This window comes from Leuciscus leuciscus (assembly GCF_965113295.1).
Source record: "Leuciscus leuciscus genome assembly, chromosome: 14".
NCBI classification, from domain to species: Eukaryota; Metazoa; Chordata; class Actinopteri; order Cypriniformes; family Leuciscidae; genus Leuciscus; species Leuciscus leuciscus.
Genome location: NC_138738.1, coordinates 22,167,631 through 22,185,643, shown reverse-complemented (window position 1 = coordinate 22,185,643; position 18,013 = coordinate 22,167,631). Strand labels below are relative to the sequence as shown.

Genomic DNA, 18,013 nt, shown 5'->3' with positions numbered 1-18,013 from the left:
GACAGTTATACACTCCAGTTAGCTGAAGGAGAATGTGGAGGAATACCTCCCATACTATCCATAATGTAATCTTTTTTTATTTATTTAGGGAATTAATGATACTGTCTTAACACAAACTGTCCTTAAATCATATAGTCCTAGGCTTTGCCAACCAAAAACATGTCTTAATTTTTACATTTAAAAAAGACAAAAAACAAAAACAAATGTTAAGGTAAAACAGACCCGGGGCCTGTACCATGAAGCCGGTTTAGGTGGCTAGCCAGCTATGTTTCAGTTTAGTTTCCGCCAACCCTGGGTTTTAGGTACTATGAAAGTAGCTTGGCTTTAATCAGTGTTCGTCGCCATGGTATCTTACGCTGCACGGCTAACCTGCTCCGGGGCAGGTTAAGTTCTGGATTCAAGATCTTAGACTGAAGTTTGACCAATCAGCTGAGGGCAAAGAAACATATAGGTGACGTAACTTATTCCCAATGTCTGTTACAATGACTTCACCTTTTCTTCCAAATCCGGTGGACATCTCAGCGCAAATTGTTTGACGAGCACTTCGTAGAGAAAGAGTTTTTAGCCAGACAAAATCCCCTTGCCTTTCCTGATAGTTACTTGTATGAAAGATACAGATTTTCCGCGGAAGGAATGTCTTATCTTTACGAACTTCTTGAGCCGCACATAAAGAATTTAACATGTCGAATTTATGCACTTACTGTACCGCAAATGGTATTGCGTTGCGTTTTTTTGTTGTTGCAAGTGGTACATTCCTGCACGGTGGGTGACGCACAGAAGCTATAGGGGAAAACATGGTTTGTCGAACCATTCGTAAGGTGGTCCTCGCTCTGCAGGAGTACATGAATAGTTTCATTAATAGCGTTCCCCGGACATTTATCGGCCATGTCCATAAAAGAGGGCTTTTATAAAATTGCTGGTAAGATATATTGATAGGGTGACATCACATGAACACATTTTATTAGATTTTTTTCAAAAAGCAAATTGCACAAATGTACTATACAATATAATACATGTTAAGAATTTTTTTTAATCTTTATTATTATTCTGTTAATCTTATGATAGGATTCCCTAGCTTTCTTAGTAGTACAAATACGTTCTATATTTATGTAAAATTATGTATATATGTATGTGTAGCCTATGTGTAATATAGCCTATAGCCTATTTTTATAATATATAAAAAATGTGCATGTATCATTTTTTATATATTATAAAAATAGGCTATATTACACATATAGGCTACACATACATACATAATTTTACATAAATATAGAACGTATTTGTTTAACTTACACATTAACAATCAGCAATCTTTCTCCAACAGTCTTCTCTTGCTTTGGCAGCAGAGACCGTATTGTTTCGAGCTTGAAATACATATTTAAATTCATCGTAATTCTGAATGATTATCTCTTGCTCCTCCGCGGGAAAATATATCGCTCTCGCTCTACCCGCGATTGGTTGTTCAGTGTTGACATCACTCTTTTATGTGCACGCGCGCGTGGAGTAATCATAGCTTAAGGATCAAAGCCTGAGTTGACAGAGAAAGTTGATGAGCTGCATCATGGTACCAATAAAGCCTGATTGCATCGGTTTGGTTTTGTCAACTCAAAACTAATCCTGTAACCCCGAGTTTGTTCAGCTACCTTCATGGTACAGGCCCCAGGGGAGTAAAAGAGTGACGTCGACACTGAACAACCAATCGCGGGTAGAGCGTGAGCGATATATTTTCCCGCGGAGGAGCAAGAGATAATCATTCAGAATTACGATGAATTTAAATATGTATTTCAAGCTCGAAACAATACGGTCTCTGCTGCCAAAGCAAGAGAAGACTGTTGGAGAAAGATTGCTGAACAAATACGTTCTATATTTATGTAAAATTATGTATGTATGTGTAGCCTATATGTGTAATATAGCCTATTTTTATAATATATCAAAAATGATACATGCACATTTTTTATATATTAAAAAAATAGGCTATAGGCTATATTACACATAGGCTACACATACATATATACATAATTTTACATAAATATAGAACGTATTTGTACTACTAAGAAAGCTAGGGAATCCTATCATAAGATTAACAGAATAATAATAAAGATTAAAAAAAATTCTTAACATGTATTATATTGTATAGTACATTTGTGCAATTTGCTTTTTGAAAAAAATCTAATAAAATGTGTTCATGTGATGTCACCCTATCAATATATCTTACGAGCAATTTTATAAAAGCCCTCTTTTATGGACATGGCCGATAAATGTCCGGGGAACACTATTAATGAAACTATTCATGTACTCCTGCAGAGCGAGGACCACCTTACGAATGGTTCGACAAACCGTGTTTTCCCCGAGCTTCTGTGCGTCACCCACCGTGCAGGAATGTACCACTTGCAACAACAAAAAAACGCAACGCAATATTTGCGGTACAGTAAGTGCATGAATTCGACGTGTTAAATTCTTTATGTGCGGCTCAAGAAGTTCGCAAAGATAAGACATTCCTTCCGCGGAAAATCTGTATCTTTCATACAAGTAACTATCAGGAAAGGCAAGGGGATTTTGTCTGGCTAAAAACTCTTTCTCTACGAAGTGCTCGTCAAACAATTTGCGCTGAGATGTCACAGGATTTGGAAGAAAAGGTGAAGTCATTGCAACAGACACTGGGAATAAGTTACGTCACCTATATGTTTCTTTGCTCTCAGCTGATTGGTCAAACTTCAGTCTGAGATCTTGAATCCAGAACATAACCTGCCCCGGAGCAGGTTAGCCGTGCAGCGTAAGATACCATGGCAACGAACACCGATTAAAGCCAAGCTACTTTCATAGTACCTAAAACCCAGGGTTGGCGGAAACTAAACTGAAACATAGCTGGCTAGCCACCTAAACCGGCTTCATGGTACAGGCCCCTGCTGCTCTCATTTGTTGTTAGGAACATTTATCTTCATCAGGGGGTTAGTCGCCAACCAGCAGAGAAACATGGAAATGTGCAGAATCTGGATTTAAACTGCCTTTCATTGAAATTTGTCTAATTAAGCCCCCAGATTAGCTACATTGATTTTTCAACTGTTTTCTTATTCATTGGATTTTCTTTCCCTAGTTACGATTGTGGGATTGAAATTCAAGATAACCTTGTAGTTAGAAGGTCAAATTAGCAAGGCAGACGCTAATTAAATGCAGCGTTTGGCTTGATGTAAAATTGTTTACACTGGAGACCACCAGGTAACGAAAGGAGCCTGGACAACACAGCAATGCTAATTCAACCAAGGAGCGTAATACATTTCTTATTAATCCTTAAATATAATTAGTTTAAAAAAAAATTGACTATTTAGCTGCTTAAACTGTCCCTAAGGGGAAGACAGGGGTTTCTAGTCAAGGTTGGGAATGTTAGAGATGAGATGAGTTTGCTTCCAGTCAGTGGTGCTAACTCGCTAGCCTGAAGCCATGTGATCGTTTCCAAGGCGACGACAGGCAGCAGATAGAGAACCTGCCAAATGGAAAATGTCAATTACAGCAAATATGTAGATATGGTGCAGTGCGTGTGCAGCAGGGCAGACTGGGAGAGGGGGATATGAGGGAGGGGAGGGGGAGCTATAGGGCGAGACAAAGGGCTGAATTATGCCGGCCTGGCTGACAGAGAATGTCTGTCATACTTCATTGTATTACAATCTCTTCAGTAGAGAAGTGACGATCCAGGTAGGATGATTTTTCCCCTTTAAAAACCCCTATACACCTTATCGTTCACCATCAGAAACATTCGTCCAGCTCAGCCTGTAAGATGATTTAGCCACAGAGATAAGGTCAGCCAGATGAGGAAAGCAAGACAGGGGACGGTACTGGAAGACAGGTGAATAAAAGGAAGAAGGGTATTCTAGTACAATCATAGTCTTATGTGATGCGATCTGGGAAAACCCGTCGGATGTTGCGCTGGTACGTTTTCAGTAAGGTCTAAAAATAGGTCGATTGTCAGTTTTTTTGGTCAAAATTGGGTTTTCATTAAATTATTATTCTATAACATCTTGTCAATCATCTCTGAATATATCTTGGCAAAATTCACTAGTTTAGTGCAGAAAAATAGCGATTTATAGTGGCAAACTGAAAAGACGGAGCACGTCGGCGGAGGTGTACTACTAAAGCGAGTACTACTTGGGTATTAGTAACTGAACAATCATCATGATGTGATGTCTTCCAAACATTTCACATGCAAATTAATTTAGATAAATATGCAAACAAACAAAACAAGAAAAAAAAGAAATAATAAGAAAAAGCACAAAAGACAGAAACCTACTACTACTACTACTACTACTACTACTACTAATAAACACAACTGGTAGCATTAACAGAGATGGAAACAATTAAAACAAAAGAAAGTTGCAAGAATGTTCAAAATAAAAAAAGAGAGGCGGCTGAGAACTTGTTGACATAAATAAATAATTCAGCAGATGTATGAGTTTAGACTGGAGCTGAAAATAAAAAAGCAAAAGCTCAGAGGAGATCAAAGGAAGGTCACATAGAGAAGATGAGAGAGAGAACATTCTGGAAAAGGGTCAACCATAATTTGAAGAACCCATTGCATGGAGCAGAGTGATATCATCATCCAGTCATCATGCACAATACATAGAAGAGTAAACTAATTTATTACTTCATCCATTCCTAAACAAACAAACAAACAAACAAACAATAAACAAACATGAAAGGTTAAGTTTAATGTATAAACACAGACAATATAAGCTAATTAAAACGATAAATAACTCATTGCTAAAAATAATGAGCAAGCTTATTATGAGGCACTGACACTGACTATGGGCATAATTCATATTTTGATTATCACAGCTATAATTATAAGCATCATTATCCCTGGCAGCATTAATAATGATGACAATGTATAGGCCAAATCAAAGCACTTTATTTTCACTATCAGTGTGTAGAAAGGTAATCTTTTTATTAATAACAATGAGGTAAACTTACTTCATTCTTTGTACAATCTTTTTTAATCTCCATCCTTAACTGAAATTGGTTCAATTTATTAGGTGGCAAGTGTGAAGCTTGGTAGTGCATTACTGTCATTGTAATCCAATTAGTCGGAGCACAGTGATGTTCAGGCTCCAAGCTGGTGTTGAGGGAATTCTGTCTGCATGCACCCTACCAAATGCTTCCCTACTGTGCGTAAGAGCATTAGCAACACTGCCTGGACGCATCAGCCGTTATTATCACCTTTCAGCCTGAAACTTCATGACGTCCTCCACAGATGCTGATTCTGCAGTTGCAACAGCTAAGTCTAGAATTAATAGAATAGAATAGAATAGAATGGAAACAGTACAGAAGGGCTAGAACAGTGTGCCTTTTATAAATATAATGGAATAGTAACAGCATGGAAGTGGCAATTTTAGAATAGAATAGAATAGAATAGAATAGAATAGAATAGAATAGAATAGAATAGAATAGAATAGAATAGCCATGGCAGGCATATAAAGGAAGAGGGGATGTGGATCTAAATGCAACACTTACAACTTTATTAAACATAACAGTTCTGTGTTAAAACAAAGACAACACCAAACAATGAACAATGGTAACTAAGGAGTACGCAGGTAGATAATTAACTGAACAAGGTACTGATTTGTTCTACAGGTGTACAACACAATCAGTAAGTAACCATGGAAAATAACTGGTGAGTAGAACAAACAGAATCTAAACCAAGGAAACTAGAGCACAGGGACAACAGGGCAAAATGAAATACAAAATAATAGTCCTAGAACACAAAGCATAACAAGACCGTGACATGAATAGAATAGAACAGAATTGTTACAATTCACCTGTCACCTCTGCACTACAGTTCCCCAGAATCCTTCCTGCTTCTCACCTGCACACACTCCACACACCTGCCATCATTCACCCTCATCAGCTCCACTCCATTTAAGCCTGCTCCACACACTCATCTTGGTCTGGTCTACAACTAGGACTCACCCAAGCTTTGGATGTTATTCTTACCTGAGATACCAACCACCGCATTGTTCTCCTCACCTCTACTCCAGTCTCCTTCTCCAGTCTCCAGTTCTCTGTGTGTTCTCCAAGTCCCTGTAAGAAGAAACCTATTCTTAATTCAGTTACTCAGCGACTCATTGGTGTGAAAGTGTGCGTGTGGTGCACCGTACTTCAATTGGACTGCTGAAGCTTCATCTTCATTGTAATGGTTGTTGTCTACCTGCAATATACTTACCTTGCTATTTACCTGAATGAATAAACGCTGGTTATTGTTTCTCACTACTTCTGTGAGTCTGTGTTTCCTAGAATTCATTACAATAGAAATGGCATACAGGGCTAGAGTATGGTGATTTAATCAAACAGAATGGAATATTAATTAATAATAATAAAAAATAAAAAAATTGAATGAAATACCAGAGTCTTTTTGTTTAAATCACTCTTGTGCTTTCCCTTGCAATGGTGAGGAGAATGACAGTACAGCAGTATGTTAACAAACTACTGCATCATAATAATGATGTAATCCATGATGATACACCTATGTCAAACTAAACTATGCATGAATGCATACTTCAGAAATCCATTGAAAATAGAATGCATACTTTAATAAATCATAAAATATACTATTCTAAGATGTGTGCTATTCAGCCTTTCTCTCCAAACATAAAGTCAGTGAAGACACCCTTATAGTCACCCATTCTGACATTCACATTTATCACAACACATTTATTTTTGTCATGTTTTTTTTATTTTTTATTAAAGCAACATACAAGTGTGTAGTTGTGTTCATTCTCAGCTATGTACACAAGGACAGTTTGCTGAGAATACACAGTACTAGTTAAAATCTCAAATGCCAAGCACAACCTCAAAGCATTTAGCAACTACAATGACCATTTAATCATGTCATACCTAATACACAGCCTAGAGGCACCCCTAAAGACAAGTAAAGATTCTTTACACACAATGACAGCTGAGAGAGGTGCCATCACCCAAATGACAGAGATGAAACAAGAGAGTGCATTAAGTCACTTTTTCTTCACACTGGACAGAAGAAGCACTTAAAATAATCAACACTATTGTATTCATACATGTAATGACTACTGTCAGAGAGACAGCCACACATTTGCTGTTAATCAAGTGAAAAGATTGTAGGTCATTACAAACGATTTGTGATGTTCACAGTTTAAAGAGCCCGTTTGCATCTATTTTAAGTCATGTCAGAGTAAACAGCTTTAAAATGAATAAAGGATATCTTTTTTTTATTTTTTATAAAAATAAAATAGATGCTCTAAAATGATTGGGTCCAAACATTTTATTAAAAATGTGTTGCAAATATCAGACATTTTATAAATAAACTTAAACACAGAGATAAAGATAACCTAACAGTCAACAAAGAGAAAATGGAAAACAAGCATTATAAAATACATAAAAAGTGAGAATATCTGAACAAATGATTCCAAAAAAAACATTTTTGCGAGGGCAGTGGGGTCACAAATAAGGGCGCCTGCAGAAACACTTGCACACAAACACATATATCAACCTCAGCCTATCTGTGGAGAGGAACGAAATTAGATTTTTTTTCACGGCCTGATACGGCGGTGTGTGGAAATGCCTCACGCATTTTATAATCACAGATTCTAGGATTGGATGTCAGAGAATGCTTGGGTGACGATCTATCACTGGTTCACCACAGACACGGGAGGTCTTTAAAAGAGATGACTTCAAATGCACTGAGCAGAGCTTCTGTTCTTTGGTCAATCACTGCCATGTTGGGGGGCTACACACATTCAGTTCTCATGAGGCCCACAAGTCAAAGAAAACCATTGGAGCACTTCCCCAGAAACACACATTTACAAGCTGTGTCTGTTCCACATGACTTACCTTTAGAACACTTTCGGGAAGACCAACTGCTAACACAAACATACACAAACAAACACACACTTATCTACAAACACTGTAGACAGCTTTCAACTTCTTGCCTCGCAGACTGAATCGTTATTTTTGCTATCTGCTATTCAACTGTTCACTCTGAAGGGCTGTCAGACAAAAAGACATAAAAAAATCTATTCTGGTCTCATCTTATTGTAATATCTAGGCCTAATGCATGTCTATAGTGGGGAACAATATGTATGTGTAATTTCATTGTAAAGTAGATTTTCTGGACTTTGAAAATTGTACCTGTCGTAGGCCTACATTAGATGTATCACATAGAAATGCGAAACCGTGGTCAGATTCTCACTTAACAGTCAAAGAACTTGCACTTCATATGCATGACACATGAAGTACCACCTAAATGGAGTCTGATACATGGTTAATATTTTTTCATAATTTCTCTAAGCAGAGGGAACACTGAGCTTTCATAAACATTTAAACCAAAAGAGCATTTGTTATGTCCGTTTCTGGCTTTGTCTATTGTATGTTTGTGTGTACTGTGGATATATGGTTGGTAATTCACTGGATGGTCATGTTTACCCATTGGGATACAGGAAACAATTTTCCGAGGTTGGTCGACCCTCTGGATTGCCAATTGAATTAGTTGTATTAGTTGTGTATCCTTCTACATGGAATATCAAGTGAAGTATCTCATCGAGAAAGTAATATCTGAAGATAAACTCAAAAGTAACAAAAGTTGGTTATAGTATACAGGCCTGTAATTGTAGCATAATTTACCAGCCTTTAAACATGATGTTGATCAAAACAAAACTGCGATTGGTCACTTTACATGTCAGTCAGACGGCCTGACTAAGTCAGCAATCTTTGGCCAATTACAACGGCCATAAAGCCCAGACCTTATGTTTTTAGACAACTACCTGGCACAATGCGTCAGGCAAGTGATTTTTTTACTAGTTTCAGCCCGACACAGTTATAATTTTCTCGTCTTGCGCCACGTTGTTTAAATGGCAAATGCATTTGCGCCCATTTGTGCGCAACTGCCTTTTAAAGGGATAGGGAGATGAGACTCTTGATTGGTTTAGTGCATGTTACGCCCAAAACACACCCATTACTCATGAAGAGAATAGGGACAACCCTTTTAAACCATGTGCTGGGTGTGCCAACCATTTTTCTCATTGTTAAACTAGCAAAAGTGGATTCAGACACGCCCTAAGTGCACTTGCGCTGTGCACTTTAGACCATGTGCTTAGATCGTTAAAATAGGGCCATTTATCTGCAATTACTATTTTTTTAAATTAAATAAATCACTTATTTTCTAAATGAATTAAAACAAAAAAATTAAGTACTGTCAATCGATTAAAAAACCCCCCCTAAAAATACTACGATTAATCGTGCCAAACATTAAAGTTTTTAATATATTTTTATATTGTAATATTTTCACATTTAAACTCCAAATTAATGTAGAAACAACATAAAGACAGTAGCCTATATTTTAAATATTTGTTTAATGGCATCTTTTTATGAAAGAAGGCCAGTTTCACTGATACCAATACTGCTACTGAAGTCTTAATGAAATAAATTTCCCCTCCCTCAATTTTAGCCATTATATAGTCCTTCAGTATTACAGTATAATTAAAAGCTATCAATTTGAACATTTATTATGCTTTAAAAAAATATAACAACTTTTAATTTAAGTGAACTTAAAACAACCTTCACATAAACCCACTGTAATAAATCCCACATTTACCTGTGCAGTTCGACTTCTGTCAGGACCACTATTGTCAAATACGATTGACAATTAGCATACAGTTTGGATTGGCGTATGTTTCTGTTCTGGCCAGACAGCTCAGTCTGTTGTGATTGGTTTACCGCGTACAGCGCGTGCGTCGAAAACAAAGACGCCCATTGCCATAACAACGTCAGCTGTCCTGAGGCTTTCTACACCGTAAAAAAAAGACAGTAACATACAATGACGTCGATTTTACCATATCTATGCGAGCGCGAGTCCCATGTTGAAACACTGGAAGAACTAGTTATTCAACCCGAACCTCCATCGCAAGGACGACTCGAGCAGGATGTTTCTCAGTGATACACTACTCAGTTTGAGGTACATTATGAGATGTTGCAACTGTAATTCCTCACCATCAGCATTAACAAGTGCATGTCCATCAACAAACCGATTATTTTACTTGTACTGATTTATTTACAGAGTAGTTTTGTAATATATTGCGGTGAACACTCGGACACTGTATCAATAATAGTGCATGTATGGAATGTATACATTAGCCGAGCTCTAGCGTGAATGACTGATGTAACATAAACGTTGGTAAAACAAATCTTGCTCCATGCTTAATCTTTCCTCAAAGTAGTGAGAATGACAGACAATCTGCATTAATAGACACAGTTATAACCAGTTCGCAGGATACCTACACAATATAAAACTCAAAACGAAGTATTTTGAACACCTTCTTTCAAGAGCAAGTGGTTTGCGAATCCTGCACTGAACTCCGAGATTTGAGAAGCAGTCGTTGTCAGGCTCTCTCAGGGTGGATGAAGGAGGAGACGAACTCACAGATAACTTCCAAGGTTTTAATTCACAAACTTCACAAATACAAACAAAAAGGGAGCGTGTGCTCAGAATAAAGATCCTTGGCAATAGACAACCTCACCATAAACATTAACCGACAAAAGACAAGTGAAGGACAGGAACTTAAATACACAGAAGATTATGAGGGAAGACAGGTGACGGTGATGATGATGATGAGGATGATGAGGACCAGGTGCAGGTGATGACGACTGAGGACTCTGGGAAGTGTAGTGCACACACAGACGAAGACAGAAGAACATGACCGTGACATTACTCCCCCCTCCCGCAAGGCGCGTCCCGCGCCGAAGAAGGCAGCATACGGGAGGGGGGGTGGGCATCCTGGAGTCCGTGACGGGAAGGTGGACCAGGTTCTGAAGTACGGACTCCAGGATGGTGGCAGGACAGACAGAGGAGGTGATCAAGACGGTGCAGGCTGAACAGGGGACCATGGAGGAACAGGCTGATCAGGTGGCCATGGCGGTGCGGACCCTTCCGGTGGCCACGGCGGTGCGGACCCTTCCGGTGGCCATGGCGGAGAAGACCCTTCAGGTGGCCATGGCGGAGAAGACCCTTCAGGTGGCCACGGTGGAGAAGACCCTTCAGGTGGCCACGGCGGAGAAGACCCTTCAGGTGGCCACGGCGGAGAAGACCCTTCAGGTGGCCATGGTGGTGAGGACCCCTCAGGTGGCCATGGCCCCTCGAGTGGCCAGGACGGAGCCCTATAGCCCCCCCCCAAAAAATACTTGGGAAAAGTCCCGGGTACCAGAGAGGGCTCGGTGCAGGGCAGCGATGAGGGCTCGGTGCTGGGCAGATCCAGCGAAGAGGGCTCGGTGCTGGGCAGATCCAGCGACGAGGGCTCGGTGCTGGGCAGATCCAGCGACGAGGGCTCGGTGCTGGGCAGATCCAGCGGTGAAGGCTCGGTGCTGGGCAGGACCAGCGGTGAAGGCTTTGTGCTGGGCGGGACCAGCGAAGAGGGCTTTGTGCTGGGCGGGACCAGCGATGAAGTAGGCTCGGTGCTGGACGGGACCAGCGGTGAAGTGGGCTCGGTGCTGGACGGGACCAGCGGTGAAGAGGGCTCTGAGCTGGACGGAACCAGCGGCGAAGAAGTCTCTGTGCTGGACGGGACCAGCGGAGAAGAAGTCTCTGGCGGGCAGGCGACTGGCTCTGGCTCTGGCGGGCAGGCGACTGGCTCTGGCTCTGGCGGGCAGGCGACTGGCTCTGGCTCTGGCGGGCAGGCGACTGGCTCTGGCTCTGGCTCTGGCGGGCAGGCGACTGGCTCTGGCTCTGGCGGGCAGGCGACTGGCTCTGGCTCTGGCGGGCAGGCGACTGGCTCTGGCTCTGGCGGGCAGGCGACTGGCTCTGGCTCTGGCGGGCAGGCGACTGGCTCTGGCTCTGGCGGGCAGGCGACTGGCTCTGGCGGGCAGGCGACGGCTGGACGAAACTCTGGAGGAGCTGCCATCTTGGCAGATCGCACTGACATCAGCGGAGGATCTGCCAGGCTCGATAGCAGTTTGTGAAAAACCGATCTAGTGTCAGGCCTGATGTGAAGAGACCCAGACCTGGCAGACATGACGCTTGCTGTCCCAGACACGGCAGGCATGACACTCACAGTCTCAGGGGCGGCGGGCACGACGCATACTACTTTGGTCTCAGCAGATTTGGCGTGAAGTGCGGGCTCGGCTGGACTGGCGTGAAGTGCAGGCTCGATTGGACTGGCGTGATGTGCAGGCTCGGCTGGATCGGGATCGGCCGGTGTTACGGTGAGAGAGGACCCACAAACCCAAAGAGCTTTGTCCATAAATTTAATAAAGGGTAGGTGCAGGTACTCATTCAGCAGAATCTGGGCGAGTGGATCTTCTAACCCGCACCAGAAACGCTGCTTTAAAAATTCCTCCTCCCAGTAAACATCCTGATGCAGATGCAGGTACACTTCAACAAACTCCTCCAATGAACTCCCATTCTGATTAAATAAAAAAGCCTCAAATTCGTCTTCCTCCATATTCCTTCTTAGGTCGGTTAATCTGTCAGGCTCTCTCAGGGTGGATGAAGGAGGAGACGAACTCACAGATAACTTCCAAGGTTTTAATTCACAAACTTCACAAATACAAACAAAAAGGGAGCGTGTGCTCAGAATAAAGATCCTTGGCAATAGACAACCTCACCATAAACATTAACCGACAAAAGACAAGTGAAGGACAGGAACTTAAATACACAGAAGATTATGAGGGAAGACAGGTGACGGTGATGATGATGATGAGGATGATGAGGACCAGGTGCAGGTGATGACGACTGAGGACTCTGGGAAGTGTAGTGCACACACAGACGAAGACAGAAGAACATGACCGTGACAGTCGTCAGTGAAATAAAGGGAACACAACAAAAGTTTAAGATTATACTGCTGTGATATCATGGTAAAGATGAATTTTAACCACTGATTCTTCACATGCTCGTCCTTGGGCAGTGAAACAAAACTGGCTTTACCGTCACATTGTAGAGCACAGCGTCTTCTCGACATGATGCTATCCAGTATCCACAGGAATCAGCTGCTGGTTTGAGGTTCATGTTTTCCCTGGTGTGTGCGCGCAATAAGTGAGCGGGCAATATGCTAATGTTTCGTCTTGACGTCACAACGAAACGGCTTATGACTCGTTTGAAAAACAATTAATTTCATTGACTCAAGAGTCGACTCTTACTTTTGAAAGACAATAACTTTATATACGGAGCACTTTCAGATTTAAAACTTTGCAGGATGTTTTCATTCACTTAGAGCTATGTTACAAACTACATGAAAGGTCATTTTCAAAAATCCAGGGGCCCTTTAACGCAGCATGTTGTAATACTCGGATAGAATAAAGAACGAGCATTTTTCCAATGCAACCAGATAGGCCTAAAACAACGCTTGATTATACAGCATGTTGCTTAGGACAGTATGCGCAATAATACTAGAAGCCTAAGTAACAAGCATATATTCGATAACATTTACACAAGCAACCACCGTACAGTACTGATAGCAAAGTTACTGAAATGATACCTGATAAGCTTAGCACAGCATGTAACAATGATACCAGATATAAGCCTAAAGCACAGCTATGCTCCAAATAACGACTGGGCTAAATAACCTTAAAAGTAAAACAACCATGTTTCCAATTGCAACTGACAGCTTTTAGAGCAAGCAGTTTTTAATAGCCACTAGATAGCCTTTAGAACAAGCAGTGTTTCAATGACATATAGGTTAGATAGCCTTTAAAACAATCATATACAATACACTATAGCTTTAAGAACGCTGTGTTTCCAAGAACTAGATAGACCAGCCTGTCCAATACCCGACAAAATCAATGGTGAACTGACTCAGCTGAATAGTGACTGTTTACTGTCTTTTTCAGAGCTGTGCCACAGCAAAATGATTCCGTTTGCACCATGGATTGTTATTTCCAGAGGTGGACAGTAACAAAGTACATTTACTTGAGTACTGTACTTAAGTACACTTTTTGAGTATCTGTACTTTACTTGAGTATTATTTTTTCTGGAAACTTTTTACTTTAACTTCACTACATTTGAAAGACAAATATCTTACTTTTTACTCCACTACAATCCTGTCACGGTCCTTGAGTAGAAAGTATTAATGTCAGTCAGGGGATGATTTTGGTTGCAGGGGTTGCATTTTGATTGGAAATTAAAGTCAGATTGACGTCAGAAACCGACTGATGTTCGTTTCTGACGTCAACCCGATTTTCGTTTTCAACCACAATACAACATCTGTCCAACGTTGGAGATTAATGTCAATCCGGTGTTAGATTCTGACATCAACCTGATTTTCATTTTCATTTTTCAACGTTGGGTTTGGTCTTCTGAATGCAAATGTTGTCATTGTTTTGCTGCACACTAGCTTATAGATAACAGTAAGGCTAACATATTCATACTAAAAGCCCAAAAACTTTAAATAGGGCACTATTTGAGGGAACAGCCATTTGGGTGTCCGAAACCATTGTGGACGTTATTGAGTGACTTGTTCAATCTCACATTCAATCCCACTACTGGAACTGTGTTCTAGAAATAAATTTGATATTGATATGAGGGTAGGGAGGCATAGATTCAGAGGCATAAGGTAATGTAAGTATTACACACAACAATGCAACAATAATAAAACAATGCATTGACATTTACTTTTGATATTTAAGTACTGTAAAAACGAGTACTTATGTACTTCTTAAGTAAAAATCTGTCTTTACAACTTTTACTTGTAATGGAGTAATATTTGACCAGTAGTTTCTGTACTTTCACTCAAGTAAGGAAGTTGTGTACTTTGTCCACCTCTGGTTATTTCCTAGCTATCACCGCAAGCTGCTTGAATCTGTGCTGCATAGTGCTAAAAGCACAGCATGTGCAACGCGAGCGGTTGCCAATGACAACACATTTTCATTGGCAACAGACATTGCCAATATGATCGCATAAGCCTAGCAAGAGTATTTTAATGAAAACAACTAGATAAGCCCAAGCAACACGGGTAGCTTTAGCAACAAGTATGTTGCCAATACTCTGATAGCTTTTTGTAATGAGCATTAAAAAAGGAACTGAGCTTAGCTTTGTGAAGACTTTCAGAGATGAATGGAGAGTGAATCACATCGAGTCCTGTGTCAATAATGCAGCGATGCGAGCAGCAATGCAGACTGAGGTCACTTCCAAATCAGGCAGCTTATGATCAATGCGGTGAACCTCGTGGTCAAGTTCACGAGCTTGAATTAATCTGAGGTGAAATCCTTGTGGGGAACGAATTCCTCTTGCTAAATTCCCGATTGCCCGATTCCTCGTGAGATGATGCGGCCTGCCGAATTTCGCCATTTAATTAGCTCCTGAGAAACGCGATAGCTGCTGATAATACTGAATGAGCTTATATACACAGTGATAGGCGTCCTATTCCTATAGGTAGACGTGGAGCTGATGCGAGCTTGACTAACGTGACCTGCCAGAACAATGCTACGCTTGATATGTCAGGGCTCTTTTTTTTTTCTATTGGTCCAGTCAGACTGGTTCAGATCATTACTTGCCCTGTCAAAATGCACAAAAAGTTTTCGTTGTTTTTGACCTTGTGACAATGTTGTTTTTGACCTTGTGACAATGTAAGCGCATGATTGTGTGTGTGTCACACAGACAGGAGATTCACAGACGTGCCAGTACCGCACTGCGTTTGTGTCTTATCGTGCTTGAATGCGTTGTTTAAAACCATTTGCATGAAACAGAGTAATCGCACGCATTAACGCGTACATTTTTACAGAACTACTAAAAATATGTACTAACTTTAGCATTTGTTTGGATATGGACAGGGGCGGTTTCTTCATTGGGGCGTTTGGGCGACGCACCACCAAAGTGTGAAAGGGACTTTTTCAATCACATTCGCATTCAACCACAGAGTTACGCTAGCAGTCACTGTTGTTCTGCCTCTGGATATAGTCCAATCAGCGTCAAGTCTCGTTCTGTGGAGTACCGCCTCTTTTTGGGCGATTTCACTGGAACAGGAACCGCCTTGAGTGTTCCCATAGACTTCCATACAAATATTTTTTTTTCTAACTGCAGGCACTGCAATGCATTCTGTATGAGTTATTTTCTTTTTAAGTTTAGTAAATTTAACTACTTCTTTAAAAAGCATTATTTTGTTTTTAGATTGTAATGTTGCAATATTAGAATGTAATGTGATTTGACCCCTTTTTTGGATAGACTGCTTAGATAGACTGCAAGGTTACATTCATTATGGTTGTTTTCACAGCCTTCAATATGAACATTGTTGATCAGGATATGAAATTTTTTTTTTTTAAATTAAATACAGATTTTATTTATTTTTATGTTTGTTTAAAAGTTGCGCCTTAAGAATCTTGTAGCTCCAACATTATGGTGTTAGCAACACTAGACTCATGGGATTGATACACAGGGAATGCATGAACTGATCAAATATAGGCCTATATATAACTTTTATTACAGACACAGGTCCATATAACACAACAACATCATAAAAAGAAGGTACAAAAATACATAAAAATTCTATATAATAGCCTATAGAATATACAGGCTATTACACCAGTGTCGTCTAAGCCTCGAAAAATATCTATAACAGCTTTTCAGAGGATTAACTAGGGCTTCAATTATATGGTTCACTGAATTGTCCAGTCGACACATAAAACCAAACATCAGTTGCCTTAAGAGTGCCTCACAGGTTGGCACTCTATTAGACACAAACAAATGACTGGCACTATGCCACCTAGGGACACGGAGCAGCAACCTCATTGCATCATTGTATGCTACCTTTAGCCGCTGCATACTCTTTTTCTTATAGTTAGACCACAATTGAGCAGTATATAGCGGTGTAATATAGGTTCTAAACAAAGAGCACTTCACATAGTCTGAACACATATAAAACTTCCTTATGAGCATATTTGCTTGAGCATAAATTTTACAGCGCTGACGATATAGGTCTTTGTCATCTGTCCAGTCATTAGATATAACATGTCCTAAATATTTGACTACCTCACACACAGCAAGAGGGCTGTCTGACAAATAAAAAGTCGGAAAAGTTGATTTATTGTCCTCATTGCTTCTAACTACCATTATGTGGCTTTTCTTAGTGTTATATTTAATATCATAATCTAAGCCATATTGCGAGCAGACTTTCAGCATCTGCTGCAGCCCAACGCTGTATGGACAGAGCAGGACAAGATCGTCTGCATACATTAGATGATTAACAACAATGTTGCCCACAAGACAGCCAGTTTTTAACCTATTTAACTGGTCTGACAGATCATCCATATAAACATTAAATAAAATAGGAGACATAATTCCTCCTTGTCTCACTCCATTACTGACATGAAACGGAGCAGATACAACATTATCCCATTTAACCTGAAACGTTTGATGGGCATACCAAAACACTAAAATTCTCACTAAAAATGTAGGAGCACCTCTATCAAGCAATTTTACAAACAGTCGTTCATGATTGATTCTATCAAATGCCTTTGACGCATCAATAAAACATAAAAACATGGACGAATTCAGGCTGTTATACCTGGACACAATCTATACCATGAATACAGTGTGTGAGTCGTTTTTGAAAAAAAGCATTTGCCAAATGTATAAATGTAAAGAAACACTTTTTGGTAACACTTTATTTTGATAGTCCACTTTAGACTCGCATCTAACTATAGTAACTTTGCAACTACATGTCAACTACCAATCATTACAATATTAGTAGACTCTCTGCTTAATATCTGCTAATACTTTATGTTGATGGTCCCCCAACAGACATTCTACTGACTATAAGTAACTTTGCAACTACATGTCAGCTTATTCTTGTTGTGGTTGTTAATCAGTTCTTCATTGTTATCTGTTGTCGTAATACGGTTGTAAAGTGATGCTTGTGCGCATGCGCCTGGGTGTGCCGGATTCTGTGGCTGTTAAGAAAGTAATCAAGTTGCGTTCTGTCAAAGCTCTGTGTGTCTTTTCCTGAACATAACAATTCTACTAACCATAATCTTAACCTAACAGTCTACTAATACTCTAATGAGAATTAGTAGA

The 18,013-nt window shown here is 40.2% G+C and overlaps 2 protein-coding genes across 2 annotated transcripts in view; one reads left to right on the top strand and one right to left on the bottom strand.

Annotated features, from left to right (window-relative positions):
* LOC309513987 (uncharacterized protein) overlaps nucleotides 1–18,013 on the bottom strand; it is a gene marked incomplete at its 3' end in the record, with an annotated part of 131,440 nt that overhangs the window by 109,225 nt on the left and 4,202 nt on the right. The window lies entirely within an intron of this gene.
* LOC309474806 (uncharacterized protein) lies at nucleotides 10,594–11,714 on the top strand. Its single transcript, XM_082137427.1, has 2 exons — nucleotides 10,594–11,240; nucleotides 11,295–11,714. The coding sequence occupies exons 1-2, from the start codon at nucleotides 10,844–10,846 to the stop codon at nucleotides 11,459–11,461; spliced, it is 564 nt and encodes a 187-aa protein (XP_081993553.1). The 5' UTR covers nucleotides 10,594–10,843; the 3' UTR covers nucleotides 11,462–11,714.